The sequence below is a fragment of the Rhinopithecus bieti genome, unplaced genomic scaffold (assembly GCF_001698545.2).
Source record: "Rhinopithecus bieti isolate Rb0 unplaced genomic scaffold, ASM169854v2 scaffold_618, whole genome shotgun sequence".
In the NCBI taxonomy this organism is placed as follows: Eukaryota; Metazoa; Chordata; class Mammalia; order Primates; family Cercopithecidae; genus Rhinopithecus; species Rhinopithecus bieti.
Genome location: NW_016803195.1, coordinates 663776 through 683944, shown reverse-complemented (window position 1 = coordinate 683944; position 20169 = coordinate 663776). Strand labels below are relative to the sequence as shown.

General features: G+C 45.7%; 1 protein-coding gene across 1 annotated transcript in view; it reads left to right on the top strand.

Annotated features, from left to right (window-relative positions):
* Positions 1 to 20169, top strand: part of ABCC11 (ATP binding cassette subfamily C member 11) — a 67788-nt gene that overhangs the window by 15114 nt on the left and 32505 nt on the right. Inside the window, exons 6-14 of the mRNA XM_017868630.1 lie at positions 2121 to 2294; positions 3063 to 3210; positions 3380 to 3528; positions 4859 to 4966; positions 7550 to 7801; positions 10205 to 10276; positions 12875 to 12999; positions 15089 to 15161; positions 18310 to 18513. Of these exons, the coding sequence (XP_017724119.1) occupies positions 2121 to 2294; positions 3063 to 3210; positions 3380 to 3528; positions 4859 to 4966; positions 7550 to 7801; positions 10205 to 10276; positions 12875 to 12999; positions 15089 to 15161; positions 18310 to 18513 (1305 nt within the window). The remainder of the gene's footprint in view (positions 1 to 2120; positions 2295 to 3062; positions 3211 to 3379; positions 3529 to 4858; positions 4967 to 7549; positions 7802 to 10204; positions 10277 to 12874; positions 13000 to 15088; positions 15162 to 18309; positions 18514 to 20169) is intronic.

Sequence of the window (20169 nt, the reverse complement as noted above, 5' to 3'; positions counted from 1 at the left end):
TAACTTGTCTATGGTTGCACAGCTAGTAAATGACAAGACTGGGGCATGAGCTCTGACAATTTAGCTCTAGGACCCAAGATTACCTACTACTTCTGGGGTGACTTTGTTGTCTGAGACAGGTTCTCACTCTATCACCCAGGCTGGAGTGCAGTGGTGCCATCATAGCTCACTGCAGTCTTGACCTCCTGGGCTCCAGCAATCATCCTCTCTCAGCCTCCTGAGTAGCTAGGACTACAGACACACATCACCATGCTTGGCTAATTTTTAATTTTGTTTAAAGACGGGGTCTTGCTATGCTGCCAGGCTGATCTTGAACTCCTGGCCTCAAACAATCTTCCTGCCTCAGCCTCCCAGAGTGTTGGGATCATAGATGTGAGCCACTTAGCACAGCCTGGGGTGGACTTTTTAAATCCTTTTCCACCAACTTGTAGGATGTTTCCGGCATTTGGCTGGTGTAAGCAGTGCTGTAATGAACATCCTTGTATGTGCTTCATCTAACATGTGTGAATGTTTCTCAACAGAAAAATGAAATTGCCAGATCATAGAGTTTTGTGCAATTTTTAATTTTAAAAGATACTTTAAAATTGCCCTTCAGAGTGGCTATACCAATTTATGCTCCCTAAAGTACTTTTAAAAGTTTTAAAGGCTCCCACTAGGGCACGTCCTGGGAACTAGAAGGAGTTTAGGTGAAAGTTAAAAGCAAATCACTTTGTAAGGGATTGAGACTGGTAATTCTAGAAAACATTAGTGAATTGTTCTTTACAGATTTCCTGATTTGGAATGTAAGTTTTTGTGTTTTTGTTTTTGTTTTGAGACTGGGTCTCATTCTCTTGCTCAGGCTGGAGTGCAGTGGCATGATTACAGCTCATTGCAGCCTTGATCTCCCGGGCTCAAGTGATCCTCCTGCCTCAGCCTCCTGAGAAGCTGGGACTACAGGCATGTGCCACCATGCCCAGCTAATTTTCCTACTTTTTGTAGAGACAGGGTTTCACCATGTTGCTCAGGCCGGTGTCAAACTCCTGGGCCCAAGCGATCCACCCACCTTGGCCTCCCTGTGCCCGGCCAAATGTTACTTTTTATATAGCATTGAGCCAGGCAGTACGTGTGGGAGGAAGGAAGTAGGCAGAAGAATCTATAACAAAAAAGAAAAAAAAGCAGAAAATTTAATTAATATTATTATTATTAGTAGAATGAATAGAATCAAGTGAAGAATGGAAGCAATTCTCTGGAATATAGATATTAGTGGTGTTACTAAGCAAAAGGGGCTCACTGCCTAATGTCTAGAAGCCAATACTTTGACACTGGGTTTTTGAGAAAAGAAAAGCTTTTTATTGCAAGTTGGCTGACAAGGAGACAGGAGTCCAGCCCAGATCTGTCTCCTTGTGCTTGCTTTAAGACAGTGATTTTATTAGGAAAGATTTAAGGGGTGGATTCTGAGATTAGTAGGTGACTGGTAGAATGAGAGGGGAGGTCTGAAAAGCCCTTGTATATATGCAGTGATCTCTTCATGTCTCTTCCTGGGTCCCATTTGCAAATTCACGGGGAATTAGTATGAAACATGTGGTGGAAATTTTTAGGCTGTGACGTTAGCAAGCTGGTTCTGCACAGACTCTAGTTAGCCGTACTGGTTCTACCGATTTTAGTCAGATCTGTTATCTTACAAGCAGAGGGACTTTCAGCAAGTTGTTTCTTTCTGTAACTGCTGTCCTAAAAACTCAAGAATATCTGTTAGTCACTGGTTTCTTTAACTCTTTGGGGCATGGTTTCAGTAGCAGTAGTAATAGTGGTAGTATTAATTGTAGTAAAATACCCCTTTTATTGATCACATTCTATGTGTGCAGACACTTTCTATGTCATTGAAATCTCACAAAACCCATATAAAGTATGTATAATTATTCCAGCTTTACAGATGGAGAAGCTGAGGCTCAGAGTGGTAAAGTAACTTGCTGAGGGTCACACAAACAGAGAGGAGAAAGATGTGAACCTGGGATGTCTGTCTCTACTCTTCCACCCTGCCTTTCAAGCCTTCCTGCTAGGAGAGGGCATGGGAAGGCCACCTGCCACCACTTCTGGGTACCCAGGGAGGTGACACCTGTGCCCGTGGACTTGCTGTCTTACAGGCCATCGGCTTCTTCACTGGTGACGTAAACTACCTGTTTGATGGGGTGTGTTATGGACCCCTATTACTGGTCAGCTGCGCATCACTGGTCATCTGCAGCATTTCTTCCTACTTCATTATTGGATACACTGCATTTGTTGCCATTTTATGCTTTCTCCTGGTTTTCCCACTGGAGGTAATGTCTCTCTTTGTCACCCATTTGATGCTGGGCCCCAGAAGTCCCAGGGCTCTGGAATCTGGGATAGCTCTGAGTGAGAACGTTGATTCTTGTTGACCTTTCAATCCGTTGTGGATAAGATTCAGCTCCACTCCTTACCTCAAACTATTCTCTGGTCACAACATTTGGTTAATAAGTAAATAAGAGCTGAATGTGATGTGCAAAGTCTACCTCATAGCTTTCTATGGGAGATTATCTGCTTCGACAACTTTCCTTTGTAGATAATCTCTGTGCAAGATTTTTGTTCCATCTCTTCTACCCAGAATGTGCTGATGTAATAACACAGCCAGCATTTAACATTTGTCTGAGCACAGTATAATGGGGAAAGGGAAGCACTTTGTTGCCAAAGATTCAGGTGAAATAAAGTTGAGGAAACAGAAATGACTCTTGGATTATGTGTGCTCTGAATTATTGAAATTTAGTGTTTTCCTGAGTGCAGTCACTCTGATTGAAAGGTGATTTTAATTATTAGAGGATTTATGGTTCCAGAAGACAGAGGAACCATTTCAGTTTAGTTTCTGTCTAAGTAGCCACAGCCTGGCTTGGGACTCAGGAAAGAAAGGCCCCTGGGATGCCCTAAGGCATGGTGGCCTGGAGAGCTTCGATTGGAAAACCTCTCTTTGGAAATACACCCAGTTGCCCTACTTATGCCAGACTGAACCCTCCTGCCTTTGTCAAAGGAAGCCCTTGCAGATCAACTCCAAACTTGCTGTATCCTGACTCCAGGTATTCGTGACAAGAATGGCTGTGAAGGCTCAGCATGACACATCTGAGGTCAGCGACCAGCGCATTCGTGTGACCAGTGAAGTTCTCACTTGCATTAAGCTGATTAAAATGTACACATGGGAGAAACCATTTACAAAAATCATTGAAGGTATGGAAAGTCTGGCTTTCTGCTCCAAACCTGGTGATGGCATGGTGAGCCAAGTCCCTCTCACCTCTTGGGGATTTTTTTTTTTTTTTTGATGCTTTGGGGATGGTGCTGTGCTCTTTGGAGACTGTTCTTATGGTTATCTTTGGTGTATTTCTTTTTTATTTCCCAGACCTAAGAAGGAAGGAAAGGAAACTATTGGAGAAGTGCGGGCTTGTCCAGAGCCTGACCACTGTAGCCTTGTTCGTCATCCCCACAGTGGCCACAGCAGTCTGGATTCTCGTCCACACATCCTTGAAGTTGAAACTCACAGCATCAACGGTAAGGGTTTGGGGGGCTTTGTTTTCTCCCCATCATGATCAGGAGTTTTCTCATGTGTCCTTTTTTAGCCATACCCCTCAATGGTCTGAAGGCTTTGTAAATGAACACTATATGTTCATTTTTATTTTCCAGACAAAAGTACAGCACTGTCTTCCATCTCAACCCATCTTAAAAAGTGACATCTTGGACAGCCCTGTGGGCGGACTGGACAGCAGACCCTTCAGGGGTGGGGGGGAGGTGGTACCTGTAGTTAAAATTCTGACAATTTGAATTACACCTTGAGGTTGAGGAGTTCCTCTAATCCCTAAATAAGGGCCCTGGAAGTGCACTTCAAATACAAAGGTATAGCTTCTTTGGTCTTTCCCTTCATGGTCAGAACCTGGCCCTGAGAAGTGGCAGCTGCCTTACAGGGTTAGGAATCCCAGCTCTTGAGCAGAATAAGACAGGGTGCTGCTCTTGGAGGGGTGGTAATCCAACTGGGGAAGCCAGGAGGCAGCACCCAGAGCAAGAAGGGAAACATTTGAGAGTCTGCAGTCAAGGGGTTGTGTGTGCCCCAGATGGCTGGCCCCTCTGCTTGGCTCAGGCATGCACCAAGGAAAGAACCCTGAGAAATCTGAGGGTGTTGGGGGTACTATAGAAGGAATACTTTCAGAGGCACTTGAGGCTGACACTAAGATGACACAAGACAGGTCTAGACCAAGGCATTCCTGCTCCATTGGAGTTCATTTTTGGATGGATCCAGGAGAAGAAAGGAGGAGAGATGGGCATGGATTGGAAGGTTCTTTCAGCACCTCCAGGAGGGCACCTTCTGGGGTCCTGAGAGCCTAAGGTGTTTTGCTATAGTCACAGTGCAGCATGGGTTAGGCATGAAGGGTAAGGAGATGTTGAATGTTAAAAAGAAAACAAACATCTAAGGCAAAGGAGAAGAAATAGGACCTTGACAGCAAGAATGGCACCAAGCTCCATTGAAAGGAAGCAGTGCTCATTCACAGGAATTTTTTTGGTGTTTCCCAACTTTGTTCCTGTATGTACTTCATGATTTTTCTCACTATGCCAGTGGGGAAACTGGGATGTGGTAGGGACAATCTGCCCAAAGCTAGAGATGTCAGTGGCTAAGCTGCAACAGGGACTAGACCTTTAACTCTAAGACTCCAAGACGAGTGCTCTTTCCCCAGCTTTTTCCAGTCTCCCCCAAACACTAACTTAGCCTCTGTTGGATGAACCAACTGCTTGTTGGATGCTGAGGATGTGGCTCAGGGATGCGGGTGCCAGGGAATGGTGGAAGCAGGAAGGGCCACGACCCTTACCGCCTCCTCCCCTTCTTATCCAGGCCTTCAGCATGCTGGGCTCCTTGACTCTCCTTCGGCTGTCAGTGTTGTTTGTGCCCTTAGCAGTCAAAGGCCTCACGAATTCCAAGTCTGCGGTGATGAGGTTCAAGGTAGGTGGTCAGGGGACTGGCTGTAGGCCCCCTGCTTGGACGCTCCTCTGCCTTCAGCCCCCGTGATGTTCCTCCCGAGAGGCCTAGGTTGAGAGAGGGATTAGCTAACTCAGTAACCTCCTGTGCCAAGGCTGGTGTGGGGCCTGGGAAGACAGATGAATTGGGTCAGGTCTCAGTCTCCAAGGAGATCTTAGGATAGTGTGTCCAAACCAGGTCTCAGACAGATGCTCTGCAGACTTTATCCAGGTTTGCATAGAGTTACCCTGATAGATAGTTTTGTTTTAGAAAAACACCACAGATGTTGCTTGCATTGAAACACTTGGACATTTTATGTGAAAACCCAGATTTTTGAATTTTCTTGAATGATTAGAAGATCTAGTGACCCTCTACCATAATCTACCATGGCCACAAGCAGCTGGAGTTGAGGCGATAGCTGCCCTGTTTAGATGGAGGCATTTAGCTGCAGTTTGCTGCAGTATCTACCATACCCTATTGTACCTCCAGGCCTGGAGCTGCATTTTAATTATCATGTATCATCTTAGAAATGGTCCACTTCACTTATTTATATAGTTGGCATCTAAGTTTGAAAACTCTAAACTAATTTTTAGAAGTCATTTTGTAGTCACCCCACTTTTATGTACATGCAGTTCATGACCTGTTATCACTCATTCACTCATTCATTCATTAATGCAAAACAAAAAAATATTTATTGAACTCCTAACACAGGCCAGGCACAGAGAATACTGCATTGAACAGGGGTCCCTGCTGTCAGGGAGTTCAGATTTGGTATTGGAAACAGGCAATTAACAAGTAAATTAATGATCAAAGAGGATTCGATCAGATCACATGAAGAGCCATGATGCCAATAAAACAATGTGATGTCCTAGAGCAAGCATGTCCAACCTGCAGCTCATGGGTTGCATGTGGCCCAGGATGGCTCTGAATGTGGCCCAACACAAATTTGTAAACTTTCTTAAAACATTAGGAATTTCTTTTTGCGATTTTTTTTCTTTTCTTTTTTTTTTTTTTGGTTTATTAGCTATCGTTGGTGTTGGTGTATTTTCTGTGTGGCCCAAGACAATTCTTCTTCCAATGTGCCCCAGGGAAGCCAAGGGATTGGACATGCCTGTTCTAGGGAGTATGTTGGGGAGGGCTGGGGGCTCCTGGGAAGAGCCTGGTTAGGGAAGGCCCCTGCCAAGGTGACTGAGTGATGATAACCAGGCAGAGGAAACAGCAAGTGTGAAAGCCCTAAGGCTGGAATGAACTTGGCTGCTCTGAGTAGCACAAACAGTGCTTTGCTTATCACCAGCCCAGCTTGCTTCCCTGACTTCTCAGCAGCTGTGAGAAGGCTCCTGCCGCTGCCTTCCTTCCCATGGGACACTGGGTTTGCCCATTCATTCTCCCCTTCTGTGCCTGTTTTCACCTGTGCCTGGAGGGGTCAGAGATGAGGAAGCTGCAATCTGAGCTCAGAAGGATGGGTAAGAGAGTCCAAAATGTCAGGAAGCATCCTTCTAGATCTCTTAAGCATATCTCCAGGTAGGCCTATGTGAATGTAACCTGACTTCCATAGGATCATACTCCCCTCCCATTCTTTTGATTGCTAGAATTTATGTAGTTCAACCCTTGGGCTTTATAGACAGGGAGCTGGAGATGCTAAGAGAAGTGACCCGCTGATGGTCACCTTTTGAAATGTATGACCCCAAATGACCTTTCCCCAGTGTGGGACACAGACAGAGTTTTTATTTTCAATAGCTACAAGTAGAATTTTTTTTCTTTAAGAGGTGGAGGTCTCACTATGTTCCCCAGGTTGGTCTTAAACTCCTGAGCTTAAGCAATCCCCCGACTTGGCCTCCCAAAGTGCTAGGATTACAGACGTGAGCCATTATGTCCAGCCCAATATTAATAGAATTTAATTAGAAAAACATCAGTCTTGCCGGGCGCGGTGGCTCAAGCCTGTAATCCCAGCACTTTGGGAGGCCGAGACGGGCGGATCACGAGGGCAGGAGATCGAGACCATCCTGGCTAACACTGTGAAACCCCGTCTCTACTAAAAAAATACAAAAAAACTAGCCGGGCGAGGTGGCGGGCGCCTGTAGTCCCAGCTACTCGGGAGGCTGAGGCAGGAGAATGGCGGGAACCCGGGAGGCGGAGCTTGCAGTGAGTTGAGATCCGGCCACTGCACTCCAGCCCCGGCGACAGAGTGAGACTCCGTCTCAAAAAAAAAAAAAAAAAAAAAAAAAAAAAAGAAAACATCAGTCTTATGAGTCAATGGCTGTCATCACTTGGGATGAGGCTAATGTAGGTTAGTCCTTAGTCAACCTCCTGAGCAGAGTTGCCATTGATAGCGCAGTGTTTGCAAATATGGAAGAGCAGCCCTGTGCTCTGAAATTTGGAAAACACTGACCTAGAATTTTCACCCGCAGAAACTGGCCTTTCCTAACTGGTGGTACTTTTGCAAACTTTTACTGCTTATTCAAAATTCAGAAAACCATACCAACTGGCAGGCTTGTAAAACTGGGAACACATTCCTGCTGAACTAAAGAACTGCGTTCCTCCTCCCTCTATTTCCTTTTGTCTTTTCAGAAGTTTTTCCTCCAGGAGAGCCCTGTTTTCTATGTCCAGACATTACAAGACCCCAGCAAAGCTCTGGTTTTGGAGGAGGCCACCTTGTCTTGGCGACAGACCTGTCCTGGGATTGTCAATGGGGCATTGGAGCTGGAGAGGAATGGACACGCTTCTGAGGGGATGACCAGGCCTAGAGATGCCCTCAAGCCAGAGGAAGAAGGGAAGAGCCTGGGCCCAGAGTTGCACAAGATTAACCTGGTGGTGTCCAAGGTAGCCTTGTTCAGGCCATGCAGGCAGGCTGCCTGCCAGGCTCTCAGGACCTGAGACTGGGAGCTTGGCCAGGTGCCCCACCATTTCCTTGGTTAAAAACTGCCCTTTCCACGATCTCTCCCTTTAAAATTCAAATTTTTCATGGAGGGCAAATACAGAATATCTTTCATTTTTTAGTGTGAATTAATCTATCATTTAAAATTTTTTTGGCTTAGGTAAGACCCAAAATAATATGAGAGTACTGTGTGCTGGTCCTTGGAAGGACCAAGGACCAGAAAGGAGAAGGGAAAGGAGACCCAGCTAACATTTATTACATTCCTCATATATGCCAAGCACCATCCTGTGTTTGAATTCTGTTATTCTGTGAACTCACCTTATCTGGCTCTTTCTCTGCCTGATGTTTACAAAGATTAGCTTCCTGCTGTCTCCTCTTCGCCCCTCCTCTTTTCTTCTCTGTTATCTATTAATGTAGATATTGATATCTAATAATAATTGACATAGAATAGATATAGATATTGATTCATATATAGTGATAAATGTCTAAAAGCTAGATAATACCCAATAGTAATAGGTGTTAATATCTAATATCTACTATCTCTTATATATTTATACTTCTTTCCTTGGTGATCATCTCTAGCCCTGTGGTTTTAAATTCTATCTCTGTGCTATTATCTCTAACCTTAAAGTCTCTTCTGGACTCCAGACTCGACTGCATATATAATATCTCTCTTAAATGTCCATCAAGCATTTAAAATGAAATAAGGTTTTGATATTCACCCTTTTTAATGAGTTCCCTAAATCGTCCTTCTCCTGGGAGATGGCACCATCGTCCTTCCAGTGGTCAAGGACCTGGAAGTCACACTTGATTCCTTTCCTTCCCTCCCTCAAATCCAATCCACCAGCAAGGCCCGTCAGCTTGACTTCCACATCTGCCCTGAACCTGCCGCCCTCACCATAGCCCCTCCACTGCCCTATCCCTGCCACTGTCATGCCGCTCCCAGAACCTCCTTATCCACCTCTCTGCTCCCACTTTTGCCTTCTTATGAGTCTTTCACCATGCAGCAGATAGAGGGATTTTCCTTTTTTAAATAATTAATGTGTATTTTTTATTTCAATAGCTTTTGGGGTACAAGTGGGTTTTGGTTAGACGGAGGAGTTGTATAGTGGTGAAGTTGAGATTTTAGTGCACCTGTGACCCGATAGTGTGCATTGTACCCAATAGGTAGTTTGTATCTCTCACCCCACTCCCACACTCTGTCTCTCTGAGCCTCCAAAATCCATTATACCAGGGGTCCCCGACACCTGGGCGGTAGACCTGCACTGGTCCACAGCCTGTTAGAAACCAGGCCGCACAGCAGGAGGTGAGCGTCAGGCCAGTGAGCATCACCGCCTGAGCTCCACCTTGTGTCAGATCAGCGGCAGCATTAGATTCTCATAGCAGCACGAACCTTATTGTGAAATATGCATGCGAGGAATCCAGATTGCACACTCCTTATGAGAATCTTGCCTGATGATCTGAGATGAAACAGTTTCATCCTGAAATCAATCCACCACCAACCCTCAGTTTGTGGAAAAATTGTCTTCCATGAAACTGGTCCCTGGTGCCAAAAAGGTTGGGGACTGCTGTATTGTACTATGACAGAGGGATCTTTCTAAAATGTAAACCAATTCAAGTCACTCTCCTTAAACCCTTCAGTGACTTTTCACTGCCCTTAGAGCCCGGTTCCTCCAAATCGGTACCTGTACCTCTGACCTCTTCCCCACTAGAGTTCTGACAGCTCTGGGGCAGTAATGACACCTCCTCTGTAGAAGCCTTCCCTGGCTGACTCATCTAAAATTGCCTCAACCCCCAAAAACCTCTGTCTGTCATAACATCCGACTTCATTTTACTCATATCACTTATCTCTATCTGATATTTATTTATTTATTTATGTAGTCTGTCTGTCTTCCCATCCCTCAGCTTACATTCTAAGCTCAATGTGAGGTCTTCTCTTCATTACTGGGTCCATAGAGGAAACTCAGATCACTATTTGATGGATGAATGAATGTTTGAATAAATGCATGCATTTATTCAAACATTCATTCATCCATCAAATAGTGGCTTTCCAAGGATTGCTGCATAGAATAGACACCAATCTGGAATTCAGGGTTCTTGCCACCTATCCCTGAGTTCCCCTCTGCCTTTTCCCTGTGATCTGCTTCCTCTCGGGTCACCCCTCCTGCCTCCAGGGACTGAGCACAAAGTTCCTCTTGAGCTTTGCTTGTCTGAGGAGTCTTGGGCTCTGTGTGGTTGTTTTGTTTTCTGTGTGTTGTTTTGGGTTCTAAACAGTTGAGCTGCCCTGGGCAGGTGGGTATGCCAGGGCTGTGCTGTCCCAACACTTGTGTGTCCTCCTTGGCTTGCAGGGGATGATGTTAGGGGTCTGCGGCAACACGGGGAGTGGTAAGAGCAGCCTGTTGTCAGCCATCCTTGGGGAGGTAAGTGATCTGAGGCCACATGCGTGCCTGTCCGCAGGCAGTCCAGGCCCTCCCAAGCTCCAGTGCCCCGGGCAGGGCCCCCCACTGCTTTCTTCCTCACAGGGGTCTGAGCAAGTGGGGTTTTTATAAATCAAAAATGGTTGTGCTTGCACTGTGTGGGAGGTGCGTGATCAAGGTGGCCCTTTCTCTTCACCTTGTGGCAGCACTCCTGGTGCGGGCTGCCTCTTACATCACCTGGAGATCTGTCCTCACCTGTGCTCTGTGAGGATACAGGATATTAACTCAAAGTTAATATGATCATACAAATTATTTAACAAGGAATTGAGTCCAATCTCTCCTCCACACTGCAATACCCTGTTGCAATGGTTCCTTTAAAAAAAGAGCACAAAAATCATTTTATAAAGTCAAACTCATAACACTGAGAGTGGGATGTATGTGCCTTTTAGGACAGGATCGGAAGAGAAATGTTGGGGGAGAAACAGGGAGAAAGAAGGAAGGAAGGCTGGGGAGAGGAGGCCTGCTGGATGGGATGGGGCAGTCTTACTCGTACTCCGGCAGTGGGGTACATATGCCTGCTAGGTGCACTTGCCCTTGAAATTTGAACCTCTCATTCCATCCCCTGTGGACAAGTTTGAGGTCTGCTGCCATGTGGACATGTGGCTCACACACCCTTTCTCCAGTTTCTTTTTTCTTTCTTTTCTTTCCTTTTTCCATTCCCTTCCTTTCCCTTCCCTTTCTTTCTATCTTTCTTTCTTTCTTCATTTTTTTCACACAGAGTCTTGCTTTGTCATCCAGTCGGGAATGCAATGGCGTGATCTCGACTCACTGCGACCTCTGCCTCCAGGGTTCAAGAGTTTCTCATGCCTCAGCCTCCTGAGTAGCTGGGACTACAGGCATGCGCCAGCAAACCGAGCTAATTTTTGTATTTTTTGGTAGAGACGGGTTTCACCACGTTGACCGGGCTGGTCTCGAACTCCTGGCCTCAAGTGATCCACCCGCCTCGGCCTTCCAAAATGCTGGGATTATAGATGTGAGCCACCATGCCCGGCCATTTCTCCAGTTTGAAAAAACCCCAAACCCATTCCCCAGATCCTTTGGGGTCACACTGCACACCTTAGAACGAACACTAAAAGCACCCATGACACCTGCTACGCATTTTTGGTCACCTTCCCGCAGGAGTCTTACACCAGCCCTTCCCCACAGAGCCCCAACCTCACCCCCTCCTGGGCTGCCATCTCTTCCCCCTTCTTCTTCTGCCCATTGTCCCTTGTTCCCCCATCACTGGGAGAAGTTTTCCTTCCTTTCTTCGGCTTTTCCCTCAGCTCCTTCTCCCAAATGAACATTGCCAAACTCATCCCTTCCTTGGAATATGGTTATGTTACCAAAGCCAGCTCTCTCTCAACGCATCAGCCACGTGCTGCATGTGGGATGGCCTTTCCCCAGTTTCTTCGCAACTGCAAGGAAGAAAGACTCCATTAAAAAAAACAGTAAAACTAGCTTCAGTACTTACATGCCAAGTCCTGTGTAAAGAGCTTTCCATTTTCCCCTTTAACGCTGGTAACCTCCCATGACAAAGGCACACCCATGATGACCCATTTACAGATGAGTACGTGAGATTCTGAGAGGTGACTCATCCAAGGTCATGCAGCAGGTAAGGGGTGAGCCAGGGCTGAGTCCCAGGTCCACCTGAGGTCAGAGCTCTGTTCTACATCACAGGAGCTTTGCCCAGCAGCCTCCAGGCAAGGCCACCTCCCTACTCGCCCAGTGGTTTGTCAGTTTCCTATGCAAATGAGCCTGTCACTTTCCTTCTAATAAAGAAAGACACAGAGATGCCATTTTAAAGTTATTATTTGTTAAAGTCTGGCTCCAAACTAGAAGTAAACATGTCAGGGTATAAAAGAGAAAGGATTAAGAATGATGAGGTCCCATGTCAGGGTGCTGGGGATGAGTGTCTATCTCTATTTGTTTTTAATGTGTTGTTTTGAACTTCTGCAGAAAAGCAGGAAGAACACTACAGCAGGAATCCATATACCCACCATCTAGATGCAGCAGTTGATAGTTTTTGCATATTTACCTTACTATACAGACATATATTTTGTAGAATGCTTTAAATTACACAGGTTATAACACTTTCCCTTCTAAATACTTCATCATGGTGTCCAAAAGTAGAACGTTTTTCTACCTAACCATGATAACATTATCCTACCTAACAATAATTATTCCATAATACCCAGGCATGCTCAGAGATAGCCTGGAAATTTTGGTGTGCATGGTGAAGACCATGGAGGCACTGGCTGCCAGGGAATGGGGCTGGGACAAATAAGAGGAAAAAATGTTTGGGGTGTCTTTAGTGCAGACCTTGGATTCAGTCCAAGCGGGACCTGGCTGGGCTTATCTCCAGCTGCTTCCACATGTTCTCATGGCTGGTCCCTGCAACTCGCTGGTGGGCCTGGCAGGGCCACATTAAAAGTCCCTTTTACCTAGGAGAGCCCCCAAGGTCCTGGAGGGCAATGGGGCCCTGGGCACTGTGCCTGCTGAGCCAGGCAGGCTCTGTCCCTTTGCCCACTTGGTCCTAAGGCTGGACTCATTCTGCCGCAGATGAACTTGCTTGAGGGCTCGGTGGGAGTGCAGGGAAGCCTGGCCTATGTCCCCCAGCAGGCCTGGATTGTCAGCGGGAGCATCAGGGAGAACATCCTCATGGGAGATCCATATGACAAGACCCGGTAAGCTCCTGGAGGGGAAGGGGAGAGCACAGGGCATGTGGCTGGTCTGGGGGCACCTCCAGCTTTGAACGGTAACCTGACGACTGCTAACTCATGTGTGCTCCACTTACACTCATTATCATATTCACCCCTCATTGTGAAGGAAATACCATCTTATCAGTTTTCCAGATGAATCAGCTGAGGCCCCAAAAGGTTAAATAATTTGCCCAAAGTCACCCAGGTGGTGGGATGTGATAGAGCCAGGATTTGAACCCAGTTGCTTTCAGAAACTTCATGCTTAACTATTATGCTGTATTGGCTCAAAATAGTCAATACATTCTCCCCCCTCCAAAATTGCTACATTAGAACTTCATTTGTATTCGTTCAATCTTGGCCTCTAAGTGAAAAGGAAAACAAATGGGAGCGATGAGGTTCTGTGACATACAGGAAACCGGTTTGAATCTATGGCCCCGTGGATCTCCCAAGTCTTGTCCATATCCCTCCTTTCCCTCTGTGGCGTCTCCCTGCCCTAGAACTCTTGGGTTCAACCTGCCCGAGACATGAGATTGGATGTCATGAGTGAAGCCTGTTCAGTGAAGGGTCCAGGAAAACTGCTCTGAATGCTACAGCTACACTTCCAACTATGGTGGACTCTGACCTGTGACTGTTTGCTTGGTTTTGCAATTGGCCTCCAGTAACAACATAGATGTGGAGGTGTAGGAACTGGCTGTCTCTGTCTAGTTGTCCTGTGTACACCTCACAATCATGTCCAATGCCAACTCATGAGGACCCTGCCTGCTCAGCCCCATACACCTGGCTTCTTTTCCCGAATTGTGCAACTCAGTTTAATGGCATCACCCAAACCTTGCACCCCGGGAAGCCAGATGTCTCCTCCTCTGATTGCTTCCACGTCTAACTGGTCACCGATTGTGAATAAGCCTGTCTCCTACATATCTCTTGTATTTCTGTCTTCTCCATCTCTGCTTCTAGTTCGTTCAGCCTGTGATCTCTTGTTTGAACAGTTCCCACTGCCCCTGCCCTTGGGTCCCTGTCTCTAATCTCCTGCTCTGTTCCACCCCACATAAGATTGTCTCCCGGGCAATCAGCCTAAGTCCCGGCTCTCGTCTTGTCATTGCTCTTCTTTATGGTCTTCTGTGAGACTGATAGAACTCATACAGAAGTTTTGAAATATTGGTTAAAATGAAAATGTACCAACCCTTTGACTCAGCAAATCCACTGTTAGGTATTTAATGTGTAGATATTTTCACCCATGAAGGCAAAGACCCATATACAAGGATGTTCACACTGCACTGCTCACAGGAGCAAAAGAGTAGAAACAATTCCAATCTCCATCACTAGGGCTCTGGTTAGATAATTTATGGTGCAACCGTATAATGGAATACTACAGTGCCTTTAAAACAATAATAACCTATACCTGCAGTACCATGCAGTACACATCTATATATAAATAGATTACTTCTGAATAAATACATAAGACACTGTAATAGTGGATGCTTTTTTTTTTTTTTTTTTTTTTTTTTGAGATGGAGTCTCACTTTGTCTCCCAGGCTGGAGTACGATGACATGATCTTGGCTTACTGCAGCCTCCACCTCCCCAGTTCAAGCGATTCTCCTGCCTCTGCCTTTTGAGTAGCTGGAACTATAGGCACGCACCACCACGCCCAGCTAATTTTTGTATTTTTAGTAGAGATGGGGTTTTGTCATGTTGGCCAAGCTGGTCTCGAACTCCTGACTTCAGGTGATCCACCCTCCTGGGCCTCCCAATGTGCTGGGATTACAGGTGTGAGCCACCACATCCAGCCAATAGTGGCTGCTTTTGAGAAAAGCAAATGAAGGTCAAAGATGGGAAGGAGAACTGCTTTTCATTGCATCTTTTTGTTCTGGTCAAATATTTACTAAGAGTGTGTATTAATTTAAAAGAAATGAAAGAGGGAAGGAAACGAAAAAAGCCTTCGGTGGTATACCATTAAACACAAGATCAAGTCTAAATTTCTTAGCATGAAAATCAAGACCACTCCTTTTGACACTGGGAAGGGTGATGGGCAGGAGGGCTGGTCCCCTGTGCCTTACAGCTCCCTGTCCTTCGCAGATACCTCCAAGTGCTCCACTGCTGCTCCCTGAATCGGGACCTGGAACTTCTGCCCTTTGGAGATATGACAGAGGTAAGAGGGAGGCAAGCCTGCTTGCTCTGTGTAATGTTGGTGCTCTTATGTTCACACTGCCTCCCCAGGCAGGGAAGGGAAGGATCCCAGCTCTTCCTCCCAAAGCAGCTGGAGTTTTTCCTGCAGCAGGTGCAGGAGGAGCAAAGCTTCCCTCACTGAGGGAGGTTGGGGCTCAGCTTATAGAGGCACCTAGAAAGGAAAGGGGGTACCTTACCCCACAGAGGTGGAGAGCTGACCTCAAGCTCCTTCTTCTGAAGCAAGAGCGGAGACCCTGTGAAGATGAGAACTCCACCCCCATCACCCTTGCCCCACTCCAGCCAGTGCAACATCAGCCATGACCCACAGGGGCAATTTCTGGCTATAACATTTCCCTGATAATTCACAATCTTTCACATCTGCAGTCACCTTAATACACATACGACCCTCACCCACGATAAAAGTGGCATTGCCTTCTTGATTTTAATGGTCTAATAATAGCTCAGTCTGTTGAACACTTACTACATGCAAGGTACTATTCTAGTGACTTGAATATAGTGTCTTAGGTGAGAGTCACAATAATCTCAATAACCTCAGGAGGGTAGTTTTTAAATAATTCTTCTTCTTCTTCTTCTTCTTCTTCTTCTTCTTCTTCTTCTTCTTCTTCTTCTTCTTCTTCTTCTTCTTCCTCCTTCTTCCTTCTTCCTTCTTCCTTCTTTCCTCCTCTTCTTCTTCTTTCCTCCTCTCCTCCTCCTCCTTCTTCTTCCTCTTCCTCTTCCTCCTCCTCTTCTCCTTCTTCTTCTTCTTCTTCTTCTTCTTCCTCTTCTTCTTCTTCTTCTTCTCCTCCTCCTCCTCCTCCTCCTCCTTCTTCTTCTTCTTTTCCTCCTCCCACCTCCCCTCCTCCCCTCTCCTCCTCCCCTCCTCCTCCCCCTTCCTCTCCTCCTCCTCCTCCTCTCCTCCTGCTCCTCCTCTCCTCCTCCTCCTTTTCTTTTCTTCTTCTTCTTCTTCTTGCTTCTTCTTCTTCTTCTTCTTCTCTTCTCTCCTTCCTCTTTCTTCTTCGCCCTCTTCTTCTTTCCCCCTTCTTCTTTTCCTTCTTCATTTATTTTGAAGGGGAATCTCGTTCTCTCTCTGTCGCCCAGACGGAGTGCAAGGGGTGATCTCAACTCACTGCAACCTCCACCTCCCAGATTCAAGAGATTCTCCTACCTCAGCCTCGCTGAGTAGCTGGATTAACAGGCATGTGGCCTCCAGGCCCAGCTAACTTTGCATTTTTAGTGGAGACTTCGGTTTCGCCGTGTTAGCCAAGCTTAGTCTCAAACTCTGGGCCTCATGTGATGCGCACCCAGCTTCAGCCTCCCAAAAGTGCTGGGATTGTAGCATGAACTACTGGCTTGGCTATTATTCTTCCTTTTAAGCTGGGATACTCCCATCCTTGATGAGAGAGCTCAATGATCATATTCAAGGTTGTTTTCAATAGGAAGAACAAGGGTCTCATCTGTAAATGCATAAAGAAGAGTACTGACCTGAGGATTGCTTAGAGGTTCTAAATGAGTTCAATACAAAGTGCTTTGAACTAAGTGCTTGGCCTAGAGTAAGTGATAACTACTTATTATAAGAGCACAGCAGGGCATTGAATAGTGTTTGATGAACTAACGTGAATGAATGAATGGGGAAAACTGACTTTGGCCAGATCAAGCAGATTGTCCAAGTCACACAGTGGTGACTGAGCACGGCGCAGGACAGGGAGTTTCTCTGCACCATTTCAACTCTGATTTCATCTACTGAGACTTCAAGCCAGTCGGATAGAACAGGACTAGGACTTACACTCAGCTCCACTCCTCAGCCTGAAGAGGGATGCAGCTGCGGGCTGGCCTGGAGCACTAATCTGCAGAAACATGCTCAGTAACTTGGGTGTTCACCGCTCAACTCCTATCACCAAGCAGGTGGCATGGAGATGCCTTCCAGCGTCAGTAAAGGCCTTGCAGCCATTGAGCTGTGGTCTGTTGAGTGGGTGCACACAGTGCAGGAAGTGAGTGAGAAGCGCCTTAGTCGGCCAATGCGAAGAGAAGTGAAGCGCGAGCGCGATGCGCAGCGAGGCGTGAAGAAGCGAGCGTGAGTTGAGACCAACCTAGGCGAGTGAGTGGAACCTGTAGAAAAAAAAAAAAAAGAAAAGAAAAGTTTAAAAACATTAGCTGACTGTGGTGGCACCACCTGTAGTCCCAGCTACTCAGGAGGCTGAGATGGGAGGATCGTTTGAGACTGAGAGGCGGAGGTCGCAGTAAGCCATGATTGCTTGTGCCACTGCACTCCAGCCTGGGCAACAGAGGAGACCCTGCCTCAAAAAACCAAATACATAAAACCAGAATAATATGTGAGACGGTGCTCTTACTTGGGAATGAGTGATTTATTTTATTATCTGAACTTTTAATAGTTTAATGTTTGCCTCCTAGAAGTTGATAGGCTTAGAAAAATTGTATCTAAGTAAGAGTTACAAGTTTTTAAAAGTTATGTATCTTTAAATTTAGATTTGGGGATACATGGAGAGTTACAAGATTTTTAATTAATTGAGAAGCGATTTATTCATCTCCTACTAACCACGTTTTGAAAAATATTTTTATTGATGCATAATATTTGTACATGTTTTTGGGTACCTGTGCTATTTTGTTATATCTGTAGAATATGTAATGATCAGGTCAGGGCATTTAGGGTACCCAGCACCTTGAGTATTTATCACTTCTATTGTGCTGAGAACTTTTCGACTCCTGTCTACTAGCTCTAATGAAATATACAATACCTTGTTGTTGGCTATAGTCACCCTATTCTGCTATCAAACATTATAACTTGTTCCTTCTATCTAACTTGATGTTTGTGTCCATCAGCCAACCTCTCTTCATTCTCACCCCGCTTTCCTACCCCCAAAAAATCCTTTCCAGCCTCTGGTGTCCATCATTCTACTCTCTACCTCCACGAGATCAGCTTTTAAGCTCCCACATATGAGTGAGATATATTATGTATTTTTAAATCCGGAATGCCAAATTATCAGGTATCCTGGAGTGTGTGCATATCTTGGTCTGTACTGAGGGAGTTCTGTCTGCTACATCCGCCCACCCATTTGAGCGCACCTGGCTGTGCTTGCTCTCTGGACATGGTGCCTTTTACTCCCTGTCTGCAGATCGGGGAGCGGGGCCTCAACCTCTCTGGGGGGCAGAAACAGAGGATCAGCCTGGCCCGCGCCATCTACTCCGACCGTCAACTCTACCTGCTGGACGACCCCCTGTCTGCTGTGGACGCCCATGTGGGGAAGCACATTTTTGAGGAGTGCATTAAGAAGACACTTAGGGGGAAGACGGTCGTCCTGGTGACCCACCAGCTGCAGGTGAGAACCCCTCCAGGGCTCTGACTGTGATTGATGGATAACATAGATCCTCAAGCCTCTGCCATTTCAGAGTGTGATTCAGTGACAGCCTCCCAGCACCTGTCCCCATCTCAGGCTAGACTCCATATTTGGGGAGGGCTGTACAAAACTTGGATTTCCTCTGCTTTCCACACAGAGCGAACAGACTGGTAGAAGATTTTTGTGCTGGTGAAAATTAAGAACAAATTTTATGGTCTCCTTTATCTTCAAAATTTTATGAGTAGACCCCTGCTTTTAAGTTATGAAAATGAAAACAGGCCCGGCACGATGGCTCATGCCTGTAATCCCAGCACTTTGGGAGGCCAAGGCAGGAGGACTGCTTGAGGCCAGGAGTTCAAGAGCAGCCTGGGCAACGTAGAGAGACCTCCCGTCTCTACAAAAATTTAAAAAATTAGCCGGGTGTTGTGGTGCATCTGTGGTCCCGGCTACTGGGGAGGCCAAGGTGGGAGGATGGAGCCCTGGAGGTCAAGGCTGCAGTGAACTGTGATAGTGCCACTGCACTCCAGCCTGGGCAACAGAACAAGACCCTGTCTCAAAGAAAATCAATCAATCAATAAAAAAGAAAAGAAAAGAAAAAGAAGCCAACCTCTCAGAAAAGAATCCCCCAAGTGTCCCATTCTTAGATTGAGAGCCACCTCAGTGTGTTTTCTTACTGACGATGAGCGCAGTGCAATGACTGCTTCTGGTGCTGCTTCTCCTGGGTCATTTTCCCTTGAGTATTTTCACATATGGCATTGGCCACAGTGCCGTATTATTTTCTCTCCCCCTTCTTCTTCTGTTTCTTTTCTCTCGCTCCTTATTTTGCTTTACTATTTTTTTGGTATAAAATATTTAAAACCTAAACAAGGTTTAGAAAATAATTAATAAAACCCATGTATCTACCGCCCAGATTAAACAATAAAACATTGATTCCACTCTCCAATTCTGTTGCAGTTCCTCCTTTCTGCTCTTCTGACTTTATTGTTTATTGTTTCCATGCATGTCTTCATACTTTTACAGCATATGCATGAATCTCTAGACAAGAAGAAATTCCTTTTGCATATTTTTTAACTTTATAGAATTTTATAGAATTTATTTTTTACTTTCTGTGCCCTTTGGTAGTTTCCTTTTCTCCCCTCAACATTATGTTTTTTGAGATCGTCCACGTTGATACTTGTAACTTTATATATATATATGAAATATATATTATATAAAGATATATATGTATATATTTTGAGAAAGAGTCTTACTCTGTTGGCCAGGCTGGAGTGCAGCAGTACAGTCTCAGCTCACTGCAGCCTCTACTTCCCAGGTTCAAGCAATTCTCCTGCCTCAGCCTCTGGAGTAGCTGGGACTACAGGCACATGCCACCATATCTGGCTGATTTTGTATTTGTAGTAGAGACAGGGTTTCACCATGTTGGCCAGACTGGTCTCGAACTCCTGACCTTGTGATCTGCCCACCTCGGCCTCCCAAAGTGCTGGAATTACAGGCGTAAGCCACTCCACCCAGCTTCATAACTTTATTTAATTCTCATTGGTATAGCATTCCAATATCTGAATATACCAGAATTTATTTCTCCAGGATGAACAATTGTTTCTTATTTTTCACTTTTACAAAAAAAAAAAAAAAAAAAAA